The sequence below is a fragment of the Alligator mississippiensis genome, chromosome 7 (genome assembly GCF_030867095.1).
Source record: "Alligator mississippiensis isolate rAllMis1 chromosome 7, rAllMis1, whole genome shotgun sequence".
Taxonomy (NCBI): domain Eukaryota; kingdom Metazoa; phylum Chordata; order Crocodylia; family Alligatoridae; genus Alligator; species Alligator mississippiensis.
In genome coordinates, this window is record NC_081830.1 from 18,856,459 (window position 1) to 18,880,148 (window position 23,690).

Sequence of the window (23,690 nt, forward strand, 5' to 3'; positions counted from 1 at the left end):
CTGGCGCACACATATACAGAGGGTGCCGTGCTGGTGTGATCCCTACACACCTACACAAGCCGTGCAGTGCCGGCATGACCTCTCCACGCGCAAACCCACGCTGGTGTGAGCTGTCTGCCATACACGGAGGGTGCTGTGCCGCTATGGCCCCTACGCACATACAAACACCCTCACTTTAGTGGTAGCTGCGATGCATGCTACTATTTCAGCACCCCCTCTTCTCCTCGGTCCCCTGTAACGGAACAACCTCAGGAGGTAACCAGGAGGAAGGAAGCCTGACTTCCCAGGATAGACACTTTGAGTGGCCAACAGTGGGCTCTGCCTGCCCTGTGACCGGAAACCCCACAACCTGGCAGTGCCCACTATCTGCACAAGGCCTTGAATCTGGGGCACAGCATCCACAGCTGTCCCTGCGAGTGGCCAAAGCTGTGCACCTGGCACACATACTCAGGGAAGGGCTTGCTCTGCATGTGAAGGGAAAGATCCCAGCCCCCTTCCCCTGAGAGCCCAGAGCCGGAGGCCCAGCAAAAACAAGTGATGCAATGAATTGCCTTTTCCACTCCAACCTGCAACCTGCTGGTGCCCCCTGGCGCCTGAGACTGGTGGGACAAAGCAGTGGGCACCACTGCAGGGAAGGAAAGGTGAAAGCTGCCCTTGGGGGGTTGAAATGCACCGTTTAACTCTGTGCAGCAGGCAGGCATCATCCCTAGAGATGCCAGTGCTTGTGGGCAGCTCTGGGGGAGTTTGTCCTGCTGCACAGCATTCAAGGGCATGCCTGCTGTGTGTGCCCAATCTGTGTCAAAACATCTGGGCTCTGGGTGTGGCATAAAAGGCCACCTCCCTGTGTCACTGCTGTCACTGACTGTCCCCCCCGTGCAATCGTCACCAGTGCACAGTGAGCGTGAGAAGTGGTTGTTTAGATCAGGTTACCCTTAGGACACCTCTGATGTGTCTGGCAGTGCCAAGGCTGGGCCCGTGGCCTCCTTTGTCCTTCTCCTCGGCACTGCTCTGGAGTCTGCCTGTCCCAGAGCCAGCAGCTGCACTCATCAAGGGTCAGATGAAGCCCCCAGCATCAGGTCACCAACACAGCTCATGGGGGGTTGCATTAATGACCACTAAGGGGGCACTTGCCTGCTTCACCTGGTCTCCTGGGTCCGCAGGGCTTTGCCCGGGTGGTGCCATGGATGTTTTCAGCTCTGAGGTCTTCACCCTGCCCACGGATGTCTCAGCAGTTGGGGGAGAAGCTGCGCTCACCTGGCCGGCAAACCCACATGCCTCTTGTGAGCAGCAGCGAGTTCCCAGCTCTGCTTCCTCAACCCCAAACCTGTTAGGTTTGGATAGAGCCAGCCTAAACATTAACAGAGACACTAAGGAGCTGGCAGGGGCTGAGAAGATGAACAGTGATGAAGCCGGGGGGAGCTACCCAGGCACCAATGCCCCAGCATGCCCAGGCCCTGTGCAATAAGGTGGAAAGCCGTGAGCCCAGAGCCCAGTTCTCGTGAGCCAGAGTGAATGAGGCCAAACTGTCCCAGTCATAATGATCCAGCCACGGCCGCACAAAAGCCCAAGTTATATTAAGGCATCAGCCCCGTGGCGGGTGCATGGATCTGGCTTTCCTAGCTCAGCCAGCCAGGTGAAAGGCTGGACTAGAGAAACGCAGCTTGCAGAGAGCCAGGGAAATGTCGTCTGGGATTGCCACCTGTACCCATTGCCCCTCAGTCCACACCAGTCCCCTGCTGAGAACCCCCTTTGAGCAAGCCACAGGCCTCCGTGGGACCCCCTGCGTGACATTGTGCTGGAAGCAGAGAGGGTTGCATCCAGGATGCTGTGGGATGCCAGTGTCCCCATTACTTTCCTTCCTTTCCTGCTCCATCTGTAGTGTTAGCGTCCAGGCCTGGAGGCTGGCAATGCCTATCACTGCATTGAGTCCGCTGTAGATGGCGGGAACTCAGAAGGGCCACGGCTAGTTGGGGACTGTCTCTCCCAGCGACGGGCACATGTATCTGCCCCCCAGGTAGCAGGGGAACCCGGCAGATCCACCTTCACGGCTGGGCTTTGCCACATTTGCAGTGCAAAGCTCTCGGACCTGCGCACCCTTGGCGACTACACACAGTCCAAGGCAATACTGAGCTGCCTAAGTGCTCAGCTCCAAATGCACCCCCACAAATCCTGCAGCTGACCAGCCTGCCGTGGCCTGAACCACCACCGCTCCCCCTCCCCGTGGCTTCAGGCCTGCGATGCTGAGATTGCCTTGATGAAGGGAAAAGTCCCGAGTGCCAGGAGCTCTGCAAACTCCCTGCGACCAGCCCTGGGTTGTGCCCCCCCTCCGCCCCCCGACAGGGGCTGGTCAGCCTGTGGGCTCTCTTTGCAGGCCCCCCCATGCTCAGGGTGGGTGGCCTCAGGGGAGACACTCCCAGGGCTCAGGCTCGTCTCTAATTTGCCGCGCCGGCATCTGCTCTTTCATTCCGCCGGAGCCGCATTCCCAGACTCCCTGCCCCGCTAACTTTATTAATTGCATGAGAGGTGCCATTATTACTTCCCTTTCCAGCGAGTTAATCTGGCCAGCATTGAGACCCTTCCATTCCCAGCTGGGTCCCCGGGTACCTCCCACTTGAGAACCCCCCTCCCCACACAGGCTCACACAAGACCTTTCAAGCTACCAGCCAGGGTCGGCAAGGAACTAAGCGGCCCGATGAGAAAAGCCTTGGGAAAGACATTTTGCTTTTAATATGGGGGCTCCCGTGCGTCCCAGCCTGCGGCCGGGTGGGACACCCTTGACTGCACTTTTTGCACAGAAGGACATTCCAGTCCCCACCCCGCCCCCGTCCCCCCAGGTCTCACCTCAAAAAACAAGAAAGAAACAGTGTGAGTTTTTTCTTCCCTGGCCATAATTAAAAAGGACTCACCCTTCAGACTCCATTCTATATGGGGAGGTCAAGAAGAATGAGAGGGGAGGGGAAAAAACCCCCCAGAAAATAAAAGGAGGGACGGGGGTGGCAAAGGAGGGGGAAGAGGGAAAAAAAAAATTAAAGCGGAGATTATACAAAGGGAACTCCCCCACCTTTGAAGCTGGGTGGAACTGGGGAGGGGGGCAGCCGGGAGAGGCAGCCCCAGCCCCTTTAGAGCAGAATGTCTCAGATTCCTGTGGAAACAAGAACCAAATGCTATGAGGCCGAAGGAAAAGGAGATGGGGGGGAATTAAAGCAGCCCCATTGCTAATTCTCTGCCTGTCACACCTGGGAGCAAGCTCCTGGCTGCATTGTTAGGCAGTAATTGCTGGGTGTTGCATTTCCCTCCTGCTTTAAAGGTTCATTTAACTCAAACTGTTATAATTTTCCCTTTTTTCCCTCCCCCCCACCCCCCCAACTCCACCTCAGTGGCCTCCACGCCGCATTAAGAGTTGCAGAGCTTTGTCAATGCCTCATTTTAGACCCGGTTAAAGGATTAAGATTCTTCCCCCCCACCCCCAAATGCTTATTGTGCCGGGGAAAAGCAATTACAGGGAGCAGTCGGACGGCGTGGGTTGGCGGGGCAGGGACACGAAGCTGCAGGGGGAAAAGTTGGGGTGTCTGTGGCAGCCTCACCATCCCGGGGGAGCCTGGGTGTTCACAACCCCCTGCCTAGGGAGCAGTTAGCAGGCACCTGCTCCGAGAACGGGATGCCTCTGACCTCAGTGAGGCTGGAGGAAGACCCTGAGCTCAGGTGCTGACCCTGAGGATAAATTCTGCCCCTGCCTTCTCCATCTTCCTCCAGTACCTTCCAGGGCACGGGTCCCGAGGTGCTGCGCAGACCAGCAGGGCGGCACATTGGCGTGCCAGCCGAACCCTCTCTTCCAGCCCTACCTCCAGGGAGGCGACCAGCAGTGAGCACCTGCTCTGCAGAGGCACTCTGCTAAGGGCACTCCATCCTCCATCTCTCTGCAGCCTTCGAAACAGGCCACACCACCAAGTGCTCCCTATGTGGCATCTGATGTGGGGTCCGCAGCGGAGGTTCACAGCCCAGGACGTCCCCCTCCTTCCTCAGAGCTCAAAAGCCAGCCTGGCCAAAGCCCTGCACCAATGCCAGCCTGCAAACTCGGGTTGTAGGCTCCCTGGATCAGCTCCATCCCTACGCCCTGCTGGACTGGCCAGGGCCGGACACAGGCATGGGTGAATCAGGCGGGTAGAAAGGTCATTTTTCGATTATTATTATCGTAATCTCTGGCAAAGGGGGGCCCGATACTAAAAGTTCACCTGGGGCCACCAGGAGTGTAGGTACGGTGCTTTCCCCCCACTCCCCAGGCCCAGCAGGTGACGACAGCAAACGCCCACCCTCTGGCTGCTTGGCACAGAAGGCCTGCCCGCAGCAAAGCAGGGGGAAGCTAGTGCGGGTGCCAAGAGCGCAACGGGAGTGGAGAAGGGTGAGCTCCCACTGCCTCAGAGCGTGGCATCAATGCCTTCTTCCCGAGCACAAGCGCTCCCGCGTGCGGAGCGACACCCCGGCTCAGGCGAACCTGATCCCCAGCGGAGGCAATGCACACTGCAGGGCTCGGGCTGCCAGAGACACACACAGCCTGCAAATCCCCTCTAATGCCTCCCACCCCGGGGGGATTAAGCCCGGGCAGGATCACCCTGGTGGTAGGCACCAGGCCCTCCATGCCGGGGGAGGGCGCGGCCGGACGGGAGGCAGAGCAAAGCTCCCCTTTTGTGTGCGGGCGGAAGCCACCGTGCTTGGCTCCTAATTTGCTGCTGATTGACTGGAGTCTAATGTTTCCCCTTCAGGTGCAGCCTCCCCACACACGGCCCCTCTCCGCTCATTCGGAGGGGCCGGAGCCTGTTCCCAGCCCCAGAACAAGAGGAGGCTTTATCACCTTTGGCTGGGCTGGCAAGGCCTTGTGGGCCCCCTCTCCCCCCCTCACAGCTCCAGCCCCATGCCCCGCTTTCAGCCAGGCCCTTTGATCTCTCCCAAATCCCTCTGTATCTAAAGAGTAGCCAGGTATTCAGCCCACTCCTAACTAAGGTTTCCAGACAGCTCAGAGAGGGGAAAAGGCTTTTCCCTTTCCCATCACTTAATGAGACTTCAATGCATTGGCTGTTTGGGTGTAAACAGGAATCAAAACTCGTGGAAGAGGCGATATCTTTGATTAGACCAACTCAATATTTATTTGATAAATATGAATTTTCGTTTCTACCTAGGTGAACTTTTACACTCCTACGCCGGATGAAGCGTGCATGTGCCTGAAAGTTTGCAAATAAATAAAATATTTGTGTTGCAAAGATCTAGTTGGTCTAATATCGCCTCTTCCACGAGTTATCTTTGATTAGACCAACTCGATATTTATTTGGTAAATATGAATTTTCATTTCTACTTAGGTGAACTTTTACACTCCTATGCCGGATGAAGCGTGCATGTGCCCGAATGCTTGCAAATAAATAAAATATTTGTGTTGCAAAGATCTAGTTGGTCTAATAACTTGTGGAAGAGGTGATATCTTTGATTAGACCAACTAGATTTTTGCAAGAAAAGTATTGTATTTATTTGCAAGCTTTCAGGCACACACTCCCTTCATCCGGCGTAGGAGTGTAAAAGTTTTCTTCAGTAGAAGTGAAAAATCATATTTACAAAATAAATATCGAGTTGGTCTAATCAAAGATATTGCCTCTTCCACGAGTTTTGATTCCTTTTGCCTCTACTGGTACAGCTACAACCTGGATACCTGCCACATGGGTGTAAAGAGCTCACTCAAGCCACAGGGCAAAGCAGGGACAGAGGCAGGGGCAGAAGCCGGCACACTCCACAGCTGAATGAGAAGCCTGCTCCTAGCACTCTGCTATAGGACCTATAGCGAGATGGGGCAGGGGTGGTTAGAGCATGTCATGGCACTACAACAAGAAGACATTTAACATACAGAACCCCCTGGGTTTATGGTCAAAGACACCCATGATTGCTCCTTTGGGGAAGAGGGGAGAAGCAGCTTTTTGCTGCACGTTCAGCTTATTTCACTCTTGACCCTATGCTCCGCTTAGGAAATAAAACTCCGACCCCTCTGACTGTGCTGTGACTGGACCCCAATATGACAAGGCAAGACTTGCGTCCCCCAGAACACCCCAACCAGCTCCATAATGCTGCTTTGATGGACACTTACAATAGCTCTGTCTCTCTCTAGAAGTTCATTTTTATTCATTTTAGGGTTTAAAAAAAAAAAAAAAAGAAATCAACAAATCCCAAAAGCTAAATGTTTAGGCCTAAAATGACAAGCCTTTAAAGCCTGAAGAAAATAATGGAGCGGGTAAAAAAATCTAACAGGGATCCCTCCTTGTCTGAGAGGGCAATCATGGACGTTAAGCCAAGTTTTTCTTCTAGTCAACTGGGGGTTTGTGGGGCAATGAAATGAAGGGACGGGGTCCTAATGTCTTGGAGGGGGTTGTGTCAGAAGGTGGAGAGGGCATAGGAGGTGGGGGCTTTTACCCCCCACAACCTGGGGGAATGGACTGGGAGCTTGGTTTCTTGCAGCACCCAGCTACGCCCCGATTCTAGGGCATGTACAACACAATAAATAAAATCAAGTGGCCTGCGACAATGATAGAACAAGGGGGAAACAAGTGCTGGGGCCTTCGCTCTGCAACAGCAGGTCTCGACCTCCCCCCATACCGGCCTGCCCCTGGACCCCGCTTCTGCCAAAGCAGCGGCTTAGCTCAGAAGGGGGAGATGTCCCAGTGCTTTGGAGACCTCGAGTCAATTCTTTACTTGGTCAACAATTTCCCCGTGGAGCCCTGGGAAAGTCCCACAGACTCTGATCTGTACCGGGGGGGATAGCAGCACCACCCGATAGCACGGCAATGGGCTGCAGGGAGACAAGCACCATGACAGCCTGCTCCTGCACGGGAAAGCCAGCACATCCTCAGCCCTGCTGCTCCCCTTCAGGGTTCCCAAGTCACCTGGATTTCTTGGTTTTGGAGCAGACCAAAGCAGTCTCTTGCCCGGCAGCGGTCTGCAAAAAGAAACTGCCTAGGAGCTCGGCCATGCCAGGATCCTTTCCCATAGCCCCGAGCCAGTCCTGTGGCGCTGCTCCCCCGCAGAGACATCCCGCAGTCCGAGACCGCTCCGTGGCAGGCAGCTGGGTGCTGAGTTGGGGTCGAGGGATAATAAAACCAACCTTGCTCACTGCCAGGCTGGGAAAGTGGCCATTGGGCTGGAACAAGCATGTCAATGCCCAGGGTGGGAGCTGAAGAAATCCCCCAGGAGCGAGCCCGTTGGCTGCCAGTCCTACAGCGGGGCTTGCACAGAGGGGAGCAATGGGCAAACATCAGGGATTGTGACAGTGGGAGGCAAAGGGAAATCCAGTCTGGGATTATAGAGACTAGAAATGCCCTCCTCAATCCAAGGTGTTTGCTCCCTCCAGCCAATAGTTTGTGCCTAAGAGAGTCAGAGTATAAAAATATAGCATCTTTGTAAGAAACATGGGGGGGGACGGGGGATGACGACACGGGCCTGGGAGGCATGGGGTGGGAGAGGCGGAGTCCTATGTGCCACCGGGGGCAGTGGGCAAGGGGGCGGGCACACAGCAGGCAGTGTTGTCTGATGATGCCCGGTATGGAGCAGCTGCACAGGTGGCTGGGGGGCACACAGAGCAGGGGGGGCATCCCATGTGTCCCCTGCGGGGTGGGGAAGCATGTGGCACTACGTGAGAGGCCGCGGGGGACGGGTGCGCTTGGTCCTGCGGGTCGGCGATGAGGAGCCCACAAACTCAAACTGCTTCTGCCGCTCGGCGTTGTTGGGGAAGGGCAGCTGGCCGCGGTACAGGCGTTTGATGAAGTGCGCTTCCCGCTGGTTCTGCCGGCTCTTGGAGGCCTTGCGGGGGCGGCCCTTGCGCGTGAAGGCCATGTACCAGCCCTCGTGGCGCGCGTTCTGGAAGGCCGTGTAGTTGTTCTCCAGCACGATCTCGGTGAAGATGCAGTCTTTGCTCTTGCCGTTGGGCTGGATGGGGGGTGAAGGAGAAGGGGGGAAAGAAGTAGGTTCCTCCAGCAAGGAAAGGGTTAAATGGACAGGGTTCCCAGGGTGCCAGGCATCATGGTGGCAAGCCCAGCTTTCCCTGCCCACTTCTTTCCCCATGATGCCAGAACCTGTGCAATGTGTGCATTCGCTACCAGGGCCTGGATGTGGGGCAGCAGACCTAGGGCTGTAATGGAGCTATGCGGACTTCCATCAGTTGAGAGCCCGGCTTTTTATGCTGGGGCTCCTCGGGTTTGGCATTCCCCAGCATGTAGCCAGACAGAAAGACATCCCTGAATCACGGTGTTCAAGGTCAGATCATTCAGCCCATTCAACTGCACATCATCCTTGTGCTAAGTGCTGTGATCACTGCCTTTGGCTGAAGCACATCTCCCCAGGGGCACCCAGTAGGGAAACCACAGGGGATGGGGAATCTGTGGTGGGCCTGGGTAGCGACCCAGCTTGGTGCTTGGGGTACAGCATGCAGTGGCGGGGGAGAGGAGGTCCTAGGTCTGTGATTCACCTTTCCAATGAGCTTCCCTCTCTTGCTCATGCAGATGTACTTCTCACTCTCGGCTCCCTTGATGCGCACGCGGCTCCCGAAAGTGTCCGTCTCCACAATCAGCTTTGCTGAAAGGAAGAGAGAGAGAAAGAGGGGTGGGGGGAGAGAGAAGGAGCCAGAGGGGACAGGAGAGAGCTCCTTCGAGCAACAGCCTGTCCACGTGCTGGCTAGAATAGCACTGACTAGAGTGATGTGCCGGCAGGCAAAGCATCTGTATCGTTGCAAACCATGCTCTATCCCACTTCTGTGCTCTGTTACCTGCAGCCTGCACAGGTGTTTGCTTAGGTCACCTGGAGAACGGGGCAGTGCAAGAAGGCAGTAGCTGCAGGCTGGGAAGTCGGGGCAGTTTCTTTCCAAGCAGCTTAGAGCAGCCTTTGCCTTTTACATGGAAACAGAGCATTTCTGTTAAGGACATTCGAGGTCATCCTTTGCAGCTCTCTGACACGCAACAGTTCCCAAAGCGTCATGTCTGAACAGTGGGTGATGGAGGATTCCCCAGGAGCGAATATAATGTACTGCTGGACTCTGCGCCTTTGGCTTTTGCAGAAAGCTCAGGCTGAAATCATTGCCACATTAGTGATAATTCCCATCATATTTACTGGTTTTTCTGCCTTGCTGCTGGACTCTCCGCTTCCTTTAGTGGGGAAAAAGCAAGGTTTCCACCTTTCTGGTTGCAGAGAAAAGCTTTCAAGTGTCACCTGCAAGCAACCTAAAGGCTCAGAAACCAGCAAGCAAATAGCAACCCTGCCCCGCAGCGTGGCATTTTCAAAATCTCATGATTTTTAACACAGTCCCCTGGTTTGGGAAGGGTTAAGCCTGGCATGCAGGGTGTGGGAGTTGTTTATCACTGCTGGGTGCTAGGACTGTTGTATTTAATCTCTTGAATTAGGGGTGCCGTGGGGCTTATGGGGTGCATTTCAGCCCAGAGACTGTTCTAGGCCTAGAGGGAGAAGCCAGCAGGATGCATGCTTTTTTCTCTGCCCTCTGTCTCCAGCGTAATGCTTGCTGCTGCAGACGACTAGTTAGAAGCAGCACGCATGGATGGATATACACGGAGGCAAAACTGTACAGCTTTGAGCCCTGCTGCACTGTGGGACCCACCAGCGACCTGGGCTCTTCTAGATGAGCACATCAATGCACTCCCTTGTAATAACTGGGAGGGACTTCCCCACATTTCTGAATGCATGCATCCCTGCCTGGGAGAAGACACCACCTCTCAAATAATCAGGTAGCTCCAAGCTGAGCTCTAGCTGTGGCTAAGGCCACCTCCAAGCAGCTTCCACCTCATCCCTGGATGAGTAACAGCACTGACGTCTAATGAAGTCAGATGAGACGCTTGCCTCCCACCCTTAGGCCTCCAGCTGCGGCTGCTAAATCAAGTTGATTAGGAAAGGCAAGTTTAAGATAAAGAAAGGCAAGCTGCACTGGTCCTGCTTCATGCACCTAAGTGTGGCTGCTTGGTGCTTCAAGAGGACAGGCCTTCTCCCTGTGGACTGGACATAGTCCTAGGTACATGCAGAAACTGGCACACGGGAAGTTCATGCCAAGGGAGGTGGGTTCTGTATTTCCCAGTCTGCAAAGTCTCTTATCTGCTGCACTCTCAGGAAAACATGCACCGTTTCCTTTATAATGAGACCGTTTCCATCCAATGGGACAATTAAGATTTTTTAATATTCCTCACTGATCGGCCCACAGCTTGTCTGCCATGTCCTTTCTGATGAAACCTAATTAACTGATCCTACCCAATTTCTCAACAGATAGAGGAATTTCCCCCTTCTGGGACAATTTTTAATTATCCTTTTTTTTTTTTCAGATGAAAGCTGCAAAAGGGCTACTTTTATCTTTTGGCTTTGGATAAACCCTCCTCTGAAAAGCATTACCATCTCTGTGCAACCCTGCGATAATTAAAAGTCCAGATAAACTTAGTATTATTCATAACGCAGCACCTTTCCATTTACCCTGATGCTGCTGCACGAATGGCAACCGGCCTGTTCCGTTGTCTAACAATAGGGACATCAATGCAGGCTTATTTCTTCTCCCACAGAAGCTAGAGAGCAGGAGTCAGATGTATTTTAAACCCAGTTAAAAATCTTCCCTTTGATTAGCTCGACTGCTGAAGACAATGTACTAATCTTCCCAGCTACCTACATGTAGCTGTGTCTGAAGGTCAGACGAGATCTCAGCGCCCTGCCTTTCTGCTGCTAATTGACATTTAACCCCCAATAATGCACTAATCTAAACTCAGCTGGAGTTGCTCATAATTTCACCCTATGAGAATCTAGGTCTATTGTCCCTAGAGCAAAGCTGGATTGTTACTGCAACAAGCCATTGTACCTTTGACATACTGCATTCTCTCCTGATGTTCAGATCATCCCCAATAACCTTGGTAGGAGATATTTTGTAAATGCTGGATTCTTAAACCAAAATAGGGACATCTTGCCCCCATTGAAGCCTCAGGGAGCTTTGCCTCTGTTCCCAATAGGGCCAAGATTTCACTTGTCCTGAGAAAGCTCGGGTTGGATTGGAGTATGTGTTTCACGCCCGGTTGCAACCTTGCCCACGCTGAAGAAGAAACACGATGTCTACTCCGTGGTCACCCTCATGACTCGCTGAGAACAAATCTTGGAAGTCAGGACTGAAGTCCTTCCAGGACTCATTTCCAACCAGAGCTGTGAACATCTTGCTCCAAACCCCCCCAAGCCCTACCCTGCTTTAAACATCATTCGACCTCATTCCTCTCCAGTGCTTGGCACAGAAACCAGGTGCATGGATGTCTGGTCTCCTGCTCTGGCCAGCAAGTTGCTGCATGATTATTCGTTATCACCAGCACTGCAGCTATGCCTAGCAACCCTTGGCATGGGCTAGTACCCCACTGTTGGGAATGGGCTTTATCAACCCGATTCCAGAGGTGCAGTGCAGCCAGATGTGACTAATACAACCCTCCCCGGAAAGTCTACCATTCCCTTGGCACATGGGACACCCCTCCAGCCTGCCTCTTTTCATCCCACACAGCTGAAGTGCTCCAGACTGCTTACCAAACTTGTTGCCGTCCTCTGCGGTGGCCGTGATCCTTTTGCCGTTCACTTGGACGTGCTTGCCGCTGGTCCGGCTGTACAGCTGGTACTCCCTGATCTGCCTCCGACTCAGCTGGTCTGTCATGGCGCCCTGGTCCCTCACGTACTGGTTAAAATTAGGAGACGGTTGATTCTCCCCCTTTGTTTACAAAGGGAAAAATAAAATCAATTTGTTTTGGACAGCCCCACAGACGTGGCGAGGGTGTTGAATCGGGAGCCAACGCTGGAGCCTCCTGGGTGGGAGGGCCTGGGCAGACCAATGGGGGAGGTCTGGTGCCCTGCAGAGAGTGCTGGCTAGATGGCATGAGTTCAGAGCCAGGAGCTAACCCACGGACATCCTGGCAGGGATGGAGGTGGGCGCCCTGGAGAGGAGGCCACAGACATGCCGCAGCCTGGCCTGAAGGCAGAGGTTCCCCTAGGCAGGAGTCCATGTGTCGGGTTGGGGTAGGAGCCCAGGACATTGGAGAGGAGCCCCAAGCAAACTCATGGACCCACTCTAGATGCCAGGGCATCCTTGGTCTGGCTCCATCCCATGCAGGCAGCAATTCAAGGCCATTGTCACTGGATTGCAGGGAGATGATCATTTCAAGCAGAGACCCTCACTCTAACTGCAGTTGTCACTTCACCAAAACCCGCTGCTACAAATGGAGTTACTAGGCAGCTCTGGCAGAGGACAGATTGGGGTATATCTGCCCTGCACACACACGGGGGAATGCTTGTATGGTTCCCCTACCCCATCCAGGGAATTCACAGGTATTGCTGCTCTACCAAGGGACAATCTGGCATCATATACACCATGACAAAGCTTGCTCAGGCCTCTTGAAAACTTGGAGACACAGTCTACTGGGAAACAAGCTCACTGGGGTCTCTTGTTGTCCTGTTATGGGGCACTTGGGATGGTTCCCAGTTATGGGTTTATGAGCCTTGTCACCTATCAAAAGTCTTCTCCTGTGATAACAAGACTCAGTGCTACAGAGAGAGGATTCCCACTCTGCACAGACAAGTGTCTGGTCTGTGTCTCCATCCATTCACTGCGATCTGGTCTCTACCGGTGAGATGGTCTATTCATATATTACATGGAACAGTCCACTGATCTCATCTTTGCGTTACCATATATAAATCATCCATCCATCTATTGCAACCCTGTCTATCCATCCACCCATCACCATGGTATCTGAGCACCTTCATATGATACTTCCAACACAGGGCTTATTAGCATACTGGAGGAGAAATTGAAACAGATGAAGCTCTTTTTTTAGCCTCACCATAACTGTCCTCAGTAAATGAGAACAGGCAGGAAATAGGCTGCGGGAGAGAAGGAAAATGCTTTCCACTTAACTAGTCTTTCTCCGTGTGGGATCAGAAAAGACTGGGTGGGGAGGTCCTGTCCCTGAAATATTATAGTCAGGAGCAGTGTGCGAGAGAGGTCCATGCTGGGCAGAGCAGGCCCAGGCCAGCTTGAGGCATCTGTCAAAACACAAGCTACTTGCTGGTGCCCTTAGCCTTAGCATGCAGCGCTTGTGCTGTTGTCTTGCATGTTCCCCTGACTGCCCTCCAGTACTCCCGCCAGAGCCGGGCTCACCCTTAGAAGTGTCCAGGCCCACGGACCAGGACTGCACATTGCAGGATGGCAAGGGAGCTGCCGAACTGAGAGGCAGACATGTCCCAGGGGCCACAGTTGATGCCAACACTCCCAGAGCGAAGCAGAACTTCACTGCTGGGCTCTGGTGTCCCAGGACACGCCAGAGCCTGCCAACTGCCTCCAAGATCCCCAAGCAAATGTTAAACCAGAGCCTCGGAGCCTGACAAACCCATTGCAATGTCCCAGTCGACAGAGCTCGTGATAACTGAACCAGCCCACGCATACCAGCTCGACTGCAGCCTTCACCGGCCAGGCTAAAACTGGGACACCCAGAAGGTGTGCAGGGAACGGGGGCGCTTTCTGAGCAGCAAACCAAGCATCACAGATCAGATAAATACCACGGCTCATTTCTAGCTCCCCCCCACTTTCATCAGACTCCACCTCAGTTCCCCTGGAAAGCATCTTAAGCTGTAGCAAATTCAGCAACAAGCTTTTCTGTCAATGCAGAGAGGTGGAGAAGACTGACAGATTTGCGGGTTTGGGTACAAATGCCTTTGCGCTATGGGGCTAGAAAGCTGCCAGTGAGCTGCATGGACAGGCGCTCTCTCCTCTCCTCCCAGCAAAACGGAGGGCCAAATACCACTTATACTTGTGTCTCACCACTAGCCGGGATTACAACAGACTCAGCCGATGTCACCAAGAGCAAGATCAGAGTTTGCTCTTAACTGGATTCTCCTCTCACTGACACCCGATTTTGCACCGGCTCAATGCAGTTGATGTCTATATCTGGAAGGACTTCAGATCCACCGAATCAGCCCAGAACATACAGCTTACTCCCAGGGCTGCTAAATAAAGTGTGTATTGTGCCCCAATGGGCTTTGTGACTCATGTTAATGCCCCACCACAAACACAAGCTCCCCGACACAAGAGTTATTATATGGTAAATGCCAGCTAATTACCACAGACAAGCTGATTGAGGATTATCAGCATTGTGGCCCATCTGTATTACAGAGCCAGAGCTATCACCCAGCAGTCACACTTCAATCAGGGCCTTTTTATGAAAGGGGCTTCATTTAATCTCTATGCAAGTGGAGTAGGAAGCCCTGATGTTAAGAGCCAAGGGTGAGATTTTCAAAGCTGCTTAAAAGATCTGGATGCCCTGTTCGGACATCTAAATTAGAGCCGCTCACATCCGTCTTAATGAATCCTTGGTTTCCCAGTGAAAAATGACTCGAGTCAAAATTGCCCAGAAAGAAAAGGAAAAAAAGCTTCAAACCATGTTGCGTACAAATGGTCCTTTTGGGGGCAATGTTGGTAAATCACTACTTGTGGTCTGTGCTTGCTTGGCTCGTTTTCAGCCACTATTTTGAACAACAGTTCTCAAACAGGGCACTTATTTTCCCCAAACTGACACTATTTGTCCAAACTCTTTAATACATATATGTTTTTTAAACTGGGAAACAAAAATCTTTCTATAGGAAACGTAGATTAAAACGTGTTGGATTTTTTAGCAGCAACAACTGGAGTTTTTGAAGCCTTTTTAGTCCAGACCCCCGAGCTTGGGCCGTCTCAGCCAGAATGAAAACTTATAGCTTGGGCATGACATCTGGACAAATATATAGAGCCAAATCCTCAGCTAGTGCAAATGGGTGTAGCTCCTTTGACTGCAATGGAACAATAATGTCCATTAGTCAACTTTCTTCTGGCCAGAATTGCAGCTTGGCTGTTGACAGAGCAGAACCGAGACCCTGGCTGCCCGCTGCTAATTCAGTGCCAGATCCAACAAGCTTTTTTGCCACTGATTTGGGTGGAACAGGAGCAAACTTCTTCCTTAAACCATTTCAATGGCTGGAGGTGATGGACAGATTTTTTTAAATTCAGCTCATCAAAGACATTCCCAGAGCGGTGATATGGACCACTGGCTGGCTCAGGCCTGTCTGCTTAAGAGAGAAAAGCCATAAAAAAACTGGTAACAAATACAGACTGGGTCCCCCTGTAGCAGCATTGTCTCTGTATTTCACGGATGTCTTTGGAGTTGGAGCTTTCACTCGGGTCCAGGTCCTCAGAAAAAGTTTGCTCCCATAAGAAGAGAAATAAGCAGCCAGCTTTTCCACAGAGATTCAGAGCGCTCCAGATCTGGCTCTGTCGCTAGGAGCCATGCGTCTGGGAAAGCCCATCACAGCATTACATGATAGCTGCTCTTGAGATGGCATTTTTCTGCTTGTAAAGAGTGCAGAAAGCTCCCCTTAACCCTGCGACAAACAAATCATCCAGCCAAATGCAGCAGGGAGGGCCGGGCCCTCAGAACCGCTTGGACTTGGTGTCCTGACAAGCCTTGATGCCTGTCTGTGCACTGAGTGCATCTCGAGTCACCCTTTTGCAAACAGGATTTCATTCCAAGGTGCGAGGTATTGCCTCTAGCCTGGCAAGGGAGCTCCCGGCCCATATGACTGTGCTGGTGAGCTTCCTCTCGCTGGAATCAGCAAGCTGAGAGCTCATCACGGGTGGTTTTGCAGAGGTCGAGTGCAATGGGGACCCTCTCTGCTCCCCATGCATCAGGGCTCATCGCATCATGCTGGACCAGAGCGGGGTGGCTCTGTGCTCTGCTTGGAGAGGGCACTAGGGGAGCTGATGTGCCAGGTAGGACCCAGGCGGGTCCCTGCTAGGTGAGTGGCTGCAGCTGCTCCTAGTGGCCCAGCTGCAAGCCTCTCTCGCTTGATTTTTTTCCCCCCATCCCTGGCTCCGCTCCATTCCCCCCTTGAGTGACTGTCCCACCTTTCCCCTTGCAATTCAGCAGCCCCCTGTCAGGGCAGATCACAAGGGGAAACCTCTCCCCTCCCCTTCCCCACCTCCCTCACAAAGGAGGACAGAGCAAAGCTAGCAAAGATCACAGCCAACATTAGCCATGGGGGGATCTTCACAGGTCTTTAGTGGGGCCGGGTGGAGGGGGCAGGAATCCGCCCCTCGCTGCTGCCAGAGCAACTGGTGCTCGACAGCTCCAGAGACAGCTGCTCATCACACAGGAGCTCAAGCATGGCTCTGGCCTTTGCCAACTTGCTTCTCTCCCTCCCACCCCTCTACCCCCCACCTCACACCCCCTCCTGAAGCCAAGCACTTCAAGGGGAAAAGCTCCACACAGCCCCATCAAATGACGCCCCCAACCCCATCTCCGCACAAGGCAGCAATAAAACCGGGCCCAACACCATTGTGCTACTTTCTGCTCCATAACAGCCTGCAGCCTACAGCCTTTTTGTCTGTGCGCTGCTGGGGTAGGGGGTGGCGGGGGGAGGAGAAAGGGGTCTTGCTTCCTGCAATGACTGCCTTTGCAGCCCTTGGGGGGTCAGGAGAGGGGGTGGTGATGGGGGGGGTGTTCCTCTCTCCATCAAAGGCAGCTCCGCTCCCCTCCTGTTCTCAAAGCCAGAGAGGCGTTTACCTTGGGAAGGTCCCAGATGGGTGTGCAGGGAGCCGGGGCTGGCCTGTTCATGCCGTTTTGTTTTGGGGCTGGCTGGGAGGGTGCTGGTATGGAACAGTGCATTTTAATAGCCGGTGCTTTTATCGGGCTCACAAAAAGGGATGCTGCATCTATAACAGGGCGGGGGGTGGCTGTGCTCACTTCGGGTTTGGAAGGCCAAGGGCCCGATTCTGCTCTCACGTGCCTGTTCATCAGGAGTTGTCCCACTGAAGTCCCCAGGGAATGTAACCCCTGGAGTACGGAAAGCAGGCACCCGGCGGGTGTAAAGCAGCATTGCCCCTCAAGTCAGAGCCAGTCCCTGCACCTCACTGGAGTCTGTGACCTGCATACACAGGTGATGCAAATCATCCCCTGGGGCTCTTGGTGCAGCGGCACGATTCCCAGGGTATCCCGCAGCAGAGCACTGGAGTCGCAGGCGGCAAGGAGATGAGCCCCAGTCCCCAAGCCTCATGTATTTCTGCACAGGGCATTTCCCCTCCCCAAGCAGTTCCCTAATTACATCCTCATTAAACTGATCCCTCTACCATGCAACCTGTGCTTTTGCTCTGGCCCAGTTCTTTCAACAGCAGCATGCTACCTCCGTGCCTAGACAGACATATGCCATTTACAGAACATGCAATCGTTATCCAGCCCTGTGGCTTTTGGTCCCCAGCTGGCCAACTCCAACCTGAGTGATTTTACTCCCGTGAGTAGCATTCCCAAAGGCAACAGACAAGATTTGGCTCCCGACTTGGTGCCGTTTCACCAGCCCCAGAGTTTCTCCCGACTCTTGCTGGTCTAAGATCAGAATCTATCCCAAGGGGGGCTACTCCCACAGGTCGAGTTACTCACGTGCGTAAAAGGTTTGTAGGATCTGAGCCTCCCCTTTGCACAACTGCAGCATGTCTAATAGCTTTTTTAAAAGACCTTCTGGCCATGGCATTGCCCACATTAGCAAAGCAGAACGCACAAGTAAAACTTTGACTTAGGCTGAGAGCACATTCAACAATCCCTTTGCAAGCAACACACACAGACTCCCCTCTCCCCATACATGCCGCCCTGAGGATTAAAGCACTACACTATAGGGAAGGGGGGGGGGGGGGAAAGCAATTAGTCTAGTTTCCAGAAGACTAAAAGAGCTTTGGGTCTGAATGCTCTTTCAGGCTGTGGTTTTAAACAATTTGGGGCTGTAGCAAAGAAAGAACGGGACAGCAAGTATATCTAGAAAAATGTGACAGGCGCTGTTGCACTGGGGGGTTGTAAAACAGACAGTATGCTGCAAACGTACCTGGGTTTGACAGGAAAGCATTAGGAGCTGGAAACATCTGCATTTGGAAACAAAAGAGAAAGAGGGAGAGAGAAAAAAAACAGGGTTTTATTTTGGAGTTAGCTTGTTTTTGCAGAAATGAATAGCTGTGTCTAACGGCACTAATAATAACCTCCTGATTAAACCTTGTTGTAAAGAACTGTAACAAAACTAGCTGTGGGGAAAGCAGGATGGAAAAAAGCGCTTACATGGAAAGGTTTTGGAGGCTGATGTGCTGCATGTCGCTCGTCAAGACACAAAAAAAGAAGAGATAAATACATAAACTGGATTCAAATTGACCTCAGAGATGGGCGCTTGTAGACACCTTCCCAGGTCTCTCTAAAGCTGACCCATTCCTGAGCAGGGACTGAAGGATCCGGGTCCCCTTCCTTCTAGTTTGATGCTCCCAGGAAAAAACCACTTTGCGCACCACATGTGATTCTGAAGTCCCAGGAACAAAAATTGCTACAGTGCCTGGAGGAGATAGCCGGGCAGCGCATCCGCTTTCTTCCTTCCTTTCTCTTTTTTCTCCACCCTCTACAAGGATCCTGGCAGGACCTTCATCGCCTCCAAGTTGGTCTCCTCCATGGCCCCCTCTCTCCCCTGCCCACCCGTTTCCAAGAGAGAAACTGGCTCCTTTCCTGGGGTTATTCCCTTGGTTGTATTCCTCCTGCAGCCTGGTAGCAGCTTCTTCCTACAAGACAAGGTGGCTCCAAGCAGTGTGCTCCCATCTGGGGGGGAGAAGACACTGGAGAACCTCAGGACCCATGAAGCTCCCCGCGTGTATCCAGGAGGTCCCCCGCCTGCTAGAGGCAGAGATGCTGGGAAGGAGTGCAGGGCTGTCTTGCAGTTTATTGCTAGCGCTTTGCCAGGGCCGGCCCTGAGAGCTTCGGAAGGATCGATGCAGAGAAGGGAAGAACCTTCCCTTCTTGCTTCCCTGCAAGTCATTCAGCAGCTGGAGAAGGAAGGAGGAACCTTACCTAGCAGGAGCCTGGGAGGGAGGGGAAAGGGGGGTGGGAGGCAGCCTGGCAGCCTGGCTTGGTGTGAACCCTAGCTGGAGAGATCAACCTGGCTTATTACAAGTTGGGGAATAGTTTAGGACCCCCCCCCACATGCACTCAGCACCACACAGCCTGCCCTGGGGGAGGCGGGGGTGTCAGGAAGGGAAATAGGGGTGCCTGTCACTTTGAGCTGGCAGGTTTTGAGAGTCTCTGCTGTAAAACCACTCATGCAGGGCTCAGCATCAGTTCAGGGTGCAGGACATGAAAGCTGCGGATGAATTTGGGGGTGGGGGGGAGTGGTGGGAGAATGCAGGGGGTGGCTGATGGCTCATGTCTTGGAGCATCTTAGGTTATATGGGTGGGGGAAGGGACAGCAGTCACTTTGCCTTCCTTCCCAGGCTGCTCGGAGACCTGGGAAGCTGCTCCACATGGAGATGCCCCTGCAGGGTGGTGTCACGCTTTGTTCAGATGAATGTGTAACCTATCCTCTGCAGCCCTGTGCTGCCTTCGCAGGCCATGGCATGGGGGTAGGATGCGGGGCTCAGCCGCTCTGCCCGTCAGCAGTCTTTCTTGCTGGGATGAGCCAGCGTGGAGCTCCCAACATGGTCCTGAGCCAGGTGACCTCAGGAGCAATCATGTCCGTGCACTGCAGTGGTGCCACTCGCAGCAGGCATCAGGCTGCCTTGCTAGCAGGGTGCCCACCAGCTGCAGCAGGACTTGTGAAGGGACAGGTAAAGACCTCCCATGGCCACGTGTAATGGCAGACAAGCATAGCCAAAAGCTAGGGCTGGGGCAGTGTTTCTCAGGGGTGATGGGCTGTGATACAGCCTGCTGCTTGGGATCACTGCCCCAGGGGAACTCAGGGGCTGCCCACCATGGATGTTCACTGCTCCAGAGCCACATATGTTCACTTACCTGGGAGCAGCCCCTTCTCCCTGCACTCCCTTCCCAAGAATCCCTTTAGCCCCTGGCCTGAGACAGCGGGCAGGTGCCATGTGGTTGGGGTAATAGTGGCAGCGCTACGCAGGGAGTAGGGGGGCAGAAGCCTAGGTATCTCCTACCTGGGTCCTCTGCTGCTGGGCTTCTCTTCCCCTTCAAGTGCTTCTTGCGGCTCTGGGCCCAGGTGCTGATCTGGGAACTTAGCACACTCAGGAGGGAGCTCACAGCTGCAAAAGCCATCATCCCCCTGCCAGCTTGAGCTAGGGAGCAGCAGAAAGGAGCTCAATTCAGGACTCAGACAGCAACTGAGCAGAGATGTTAATCCGTGCAGATGAAGCCAGGGCAGGTCACAAAGGCTCAGGGAGGAGGTTCTGCACCAGCACGGGTCTCTCCAGTGTACCCCCAGCCTTGCATAGGGCACCCCGGGTCAGCTACATGTACTGAGCTGCAGGGGGGTGCAGGGCAGCTCCAACCTGGTCTGGGAGTCAGGGCTGCTGGCTGGTATTGTACCCTCTAGGAGGGTGCATTGCCAGAGGTTGGACTGAGAGAGGCTGGATGACCAGGGGAGAGTCAGGGTTCTGCGCTCTATGCTTGGCTCTTGGAGACGCAGGTCTCGTGGTAAGAGCTGGGAGGGGGCAGAGGTAAGGAACCATATGTCATAGCCTGCCCTGCTTTGCAACTGACTCCTTGTAAAACCTCAGTCACTTCATCTCGCTTCACTCATCAATGCACGAGGAAGACACTGACCTGCCACACAAGAGCTGCTATCATCGTCTGCCAACTGTGCTTCTGTTCTGGGCTGGAGGATGCTCTTGCAATGCTCTGCATTTGTTCAGGGCACCCAACTCCAGCCCTCTCCAGCCATTGCATTAGAGCATTAGTGCATTAGAGCCAGCCTGCTCAGTCACCCGTCAGAATGGGATGGATGCAATGGCAACCCCGTTGCCTTCCACCTTGGCTTATCACCATGTGTTCACTGCCAGTGCACATGCAGAGGAGGTTTGCGGTGCGCTGAGGTCCACGTTGAGCCCCCTCTGCTGTTCCTACCGCACCCCCTGGCACACTAATTATGCATTGTCATGACTTTCAGCTATGGAGCAAACCCTCTGGCTACACGAAGGGACAGCACTGATGTGCATTATTAACTTGCGTGATTGCACTGCAGCTACGATGCAGTGGCAGCGCCCATAGCATGAAGTATGCCTGACTTCTCTGGCACAGTCCTCCTTAACTCTACTTTCTGATCATCAAGCATGCCCTTGGCAATCCCAGGCCTGCCCCCCACCCAGACCAGACCCCTCACTCTCCTGGATTGATCAAGTGCTCTGGACAAAGCCAGCCTTGCCAGGCAAGGAAGCACAAGAGCTATTTAAGGAAAGGCATGAGGGCTTTTCTCACTCAGGGCCTGCTCCCCCCTCTGGAAACATCAGAGGTGTAACCCAGGCTTTAGCACAGTCACCCCCCATTGCAGGGCACAGCCCTTCCCATACTAACAGCCCCACACCTTCGCCTTTCAGTCCCCCATGGGGGCCAGCAACCGCTACTTCAGAGGAAGGCATAAAATGCCCCTCATAATGCAGTGCGAACATGTGGCCTAATGGATCGGGTATCTGCCCTCACATCGGAAGATGAAGGGCTTGCATCTCTCCACGGTCCATTTGCTTTGGCACTTGGAGACTAAGGTGATAAGTGCCTTATAAATACCTCAGCCAGATAGCCAAATAGTGCCCCTTAGTAGGTCCCAAATTGCTGCAGAGCGGTGCTGTGCTCTGCCGAGCTGCAGCCACTGGGGTGGCTGGATTTGGGAACCCAAGAGCCATGAAACAGGCTGCCCAGGGAGGTGGCATCTCTTTCCAAGCAGAGGCCCGATGGCATCTCGGCTGCATGACCCTCGAGGCTCCTTCCCACCTGTAATGTTACAGCTGTGGCTGACACAGAGCAAAGCAAGCCATGCTTAGCCAGAAGCTGGTGACTGCATCCTTCCTTCCCAAGGACCCTAGTGCCAAGTCTCTCCTTGACACTGGATTCAGAGCACTTTGGAGCAGGGCTGGATCTTCCCATGTGCGCAGCACTGAGCACAGCAGGCCAGGCTTTGGGCTGCTAGGTGACACTGCGATAGAAAGAATAAGGCACATCCCTGCTCCGTGCCTCAGTTTCCCCAGCTGTACGATGCGGGGCAGCTCTGTCATGTGGTGCTGTGGAATGGGAATCTTCCCCCTTGATCCCAATGGGGAAAGGGCTGCTGAGGGGTGCAAGCTTCTCCAGGGCTTTGAGCCCGAGAAGGGCTGAGTGGGGCATGCTGAGCCCCAGCGTGAGCTGTTAGTTTTGGGAGAAAGAGCAACTTGGCGCTAACGACCCACATTCCCCCTCACCTGGTGCTTTCTCACCTCCCCCTGTAGGACAGGGCTCCAAACCACAAAACTGCAGCTTCCAATAAACACATGTGTTGATCTTCCCTGGGCTTGTGTGTGCCTTGGGGATGTGTGGAGTAGGAGCCCTGCGGCTTCCTTCTCCTGTCTAGGGAAGGCTTTGTCTCGCGCTCTGATTGCTTTGGGAAGAGGCGCTTCTGTCACCTGGGGAAGTGACTGGCAGCAGCTTATCGGGGATCTGCTCCCCGCTGCCCTCTCTGATGTGCCCGTCGGCTGCCTGGGGATGGACTCGGACAAGAACAGGGGCAAATGGCCCAGGCAGGCACCCCAAAGGACAGGGAACATGGCAGAGCTGGCTGCGTGCATCTCCCTGTCTCTCCAGCTCCCCAGGGAGACAGCATTTTTGGGGACAATTCTGGGGAAAGGGACCTGGGTGCTAAGACTTAGGGGAGGGCTGGGGGAGGCAAAACACCTGGGCTTTTTGCCTGGCTCTGGCTTAGCTGTTGAGGCAGCAGGCTGGGAGTCCAAATGCCTGGGTACTATTCCTGACTCACTCATCAGGCTGAGCCTCAGCTTCCCCTGACAGGCTCTCCATGATGATCCTGCTCTGCCCCGCAGAGAAAGTCATCCCCTAATGTTCATAAATGGCACTGGGATACTCAGGACTGATGATGACTGCTATGAGACAATACTTCAGGGCTTTACTGCCTTTCCCATCCTCCTGGGAGGGGGACAGTTGGCTGGGGACACAAGCAACAAGACCCGAGCAGCTGCTTGGGAGCACCAACCCCACCACCCTGCCCCTGGCTTTTGGGAGGTGCACACCTGCCTTGGGCCAGGGCTGGAAGTACGGGGCAGTGCACAAGGCCCCGGGTGCAGGATGGGCCCTTGCAGCCAGTCATGCGCACCCTTGACTTTAGTCCTTCATTGATTGCAACACACAGTTCAGTCTCAGCGCGCTCCTGTGACTGGTTGCAATGAGTTTTTCAGCCCGTGACTATTCCTCTATCAGCTGTGTTGAATGGCTCACCCCGTTTTTCTCTCCTCCAATTTGAGGATATCAGGCAGGTTGTCTCTGGCTCTCTCCAGTGCTTCAGAGCAAGGGCTGGGTTCCAGCTGCTGGCGGGGTGCGGGGAGGCTCAGTGCTGTCTTTTTAATTCCCTCCCCTTGTTATCAGCACCAGCTCACCCAGGCATGCTGCCCTCCTCTCCCTGCCTGGCACACGTCCAAGGAGAGTCCCATGTGCCCCAATCCACACGAACAGCAGCCTTGAGCAGCGACTCCCCCAGCCTTGCTATCACTCCCACATCCCAGCAGCAAGAGGCAGTCTCCACCAGCCCCTTCTCAGGTGCCTCCAGGTCTTTCCTGGGCAGCGCGGTGGGTCTGGACCAGCATCTCCCAAGATGCGCCCTCCTGGCCAGTTGGACACATGACC

The 23,690-nt window shown here is 53.9% G+C and overlaps 1 protein-coding gene across 2 annotated transcripts; it reads right to left on the minus strand.

The window, feature by feature from the left end:
* Positions 1 to 6,056: 6,056 nt before the first annotated feature.
* Positions 6,057 to 18,903, minus strand: FGF17 (fibroblast growth factor 17). 2 transcript variants are annotated; one of them, XM_019491537.2, is made up of 5 exons: positions 18,156 to 18,903; positions 17,929 to 17,965; positions 11,569 to 11,713; positions 8,495 to 8,601; positions 6,057 to 7,956 (listed from the first exon to the last, which is right to left on the minus strand). In XM_019491537.2, the coding sequence occupies exons 1-5, from the start codon at positions 18,185 to 18,187 to the stop codon at positions 7,660 to 7,662; spliced, it is 618 nt and encodes a 205-aa protein (XP_019347082.1). In that variant the 5' UTR covers positions 18,188 to 18,903; the 3' UTR covers positions 6,057 to 7,659. The 2 variants fall into 2 exon arrangements, with proteins under 2 accessions (XP_019347082.1, XP_019347081.1); XM_019491536.2 differs by having other exon boundaries at positions 6,058 to 7,956; positions 11,569 to 11,746.
* Positions 18,904 to 23,690: the final 4,787 nt, after the last annotated feature.

Coding starts and splice junctions, on each gene's coding strand:
- FGF17 (XM_019491536.2), bottom strand. CDS start 18,187: ATGCAGCACATCAGCCTCCAAAACCTTTCCAT. Junction 17,966..18,155: donor AGCCTCCAAAACCTTTCCAT/GTAAGCGCTTTT, acceptor TTCCAAATGCAG/ATGTTTCCAGCTCCTAATGC. Junction 11,747..17,928: donor TGCTTTCCTGTCAAACCCAG/GTACGTTTGCAG, acceptor TTGTAAACAAAG/GGGGAGAATCAACCGTCTCC.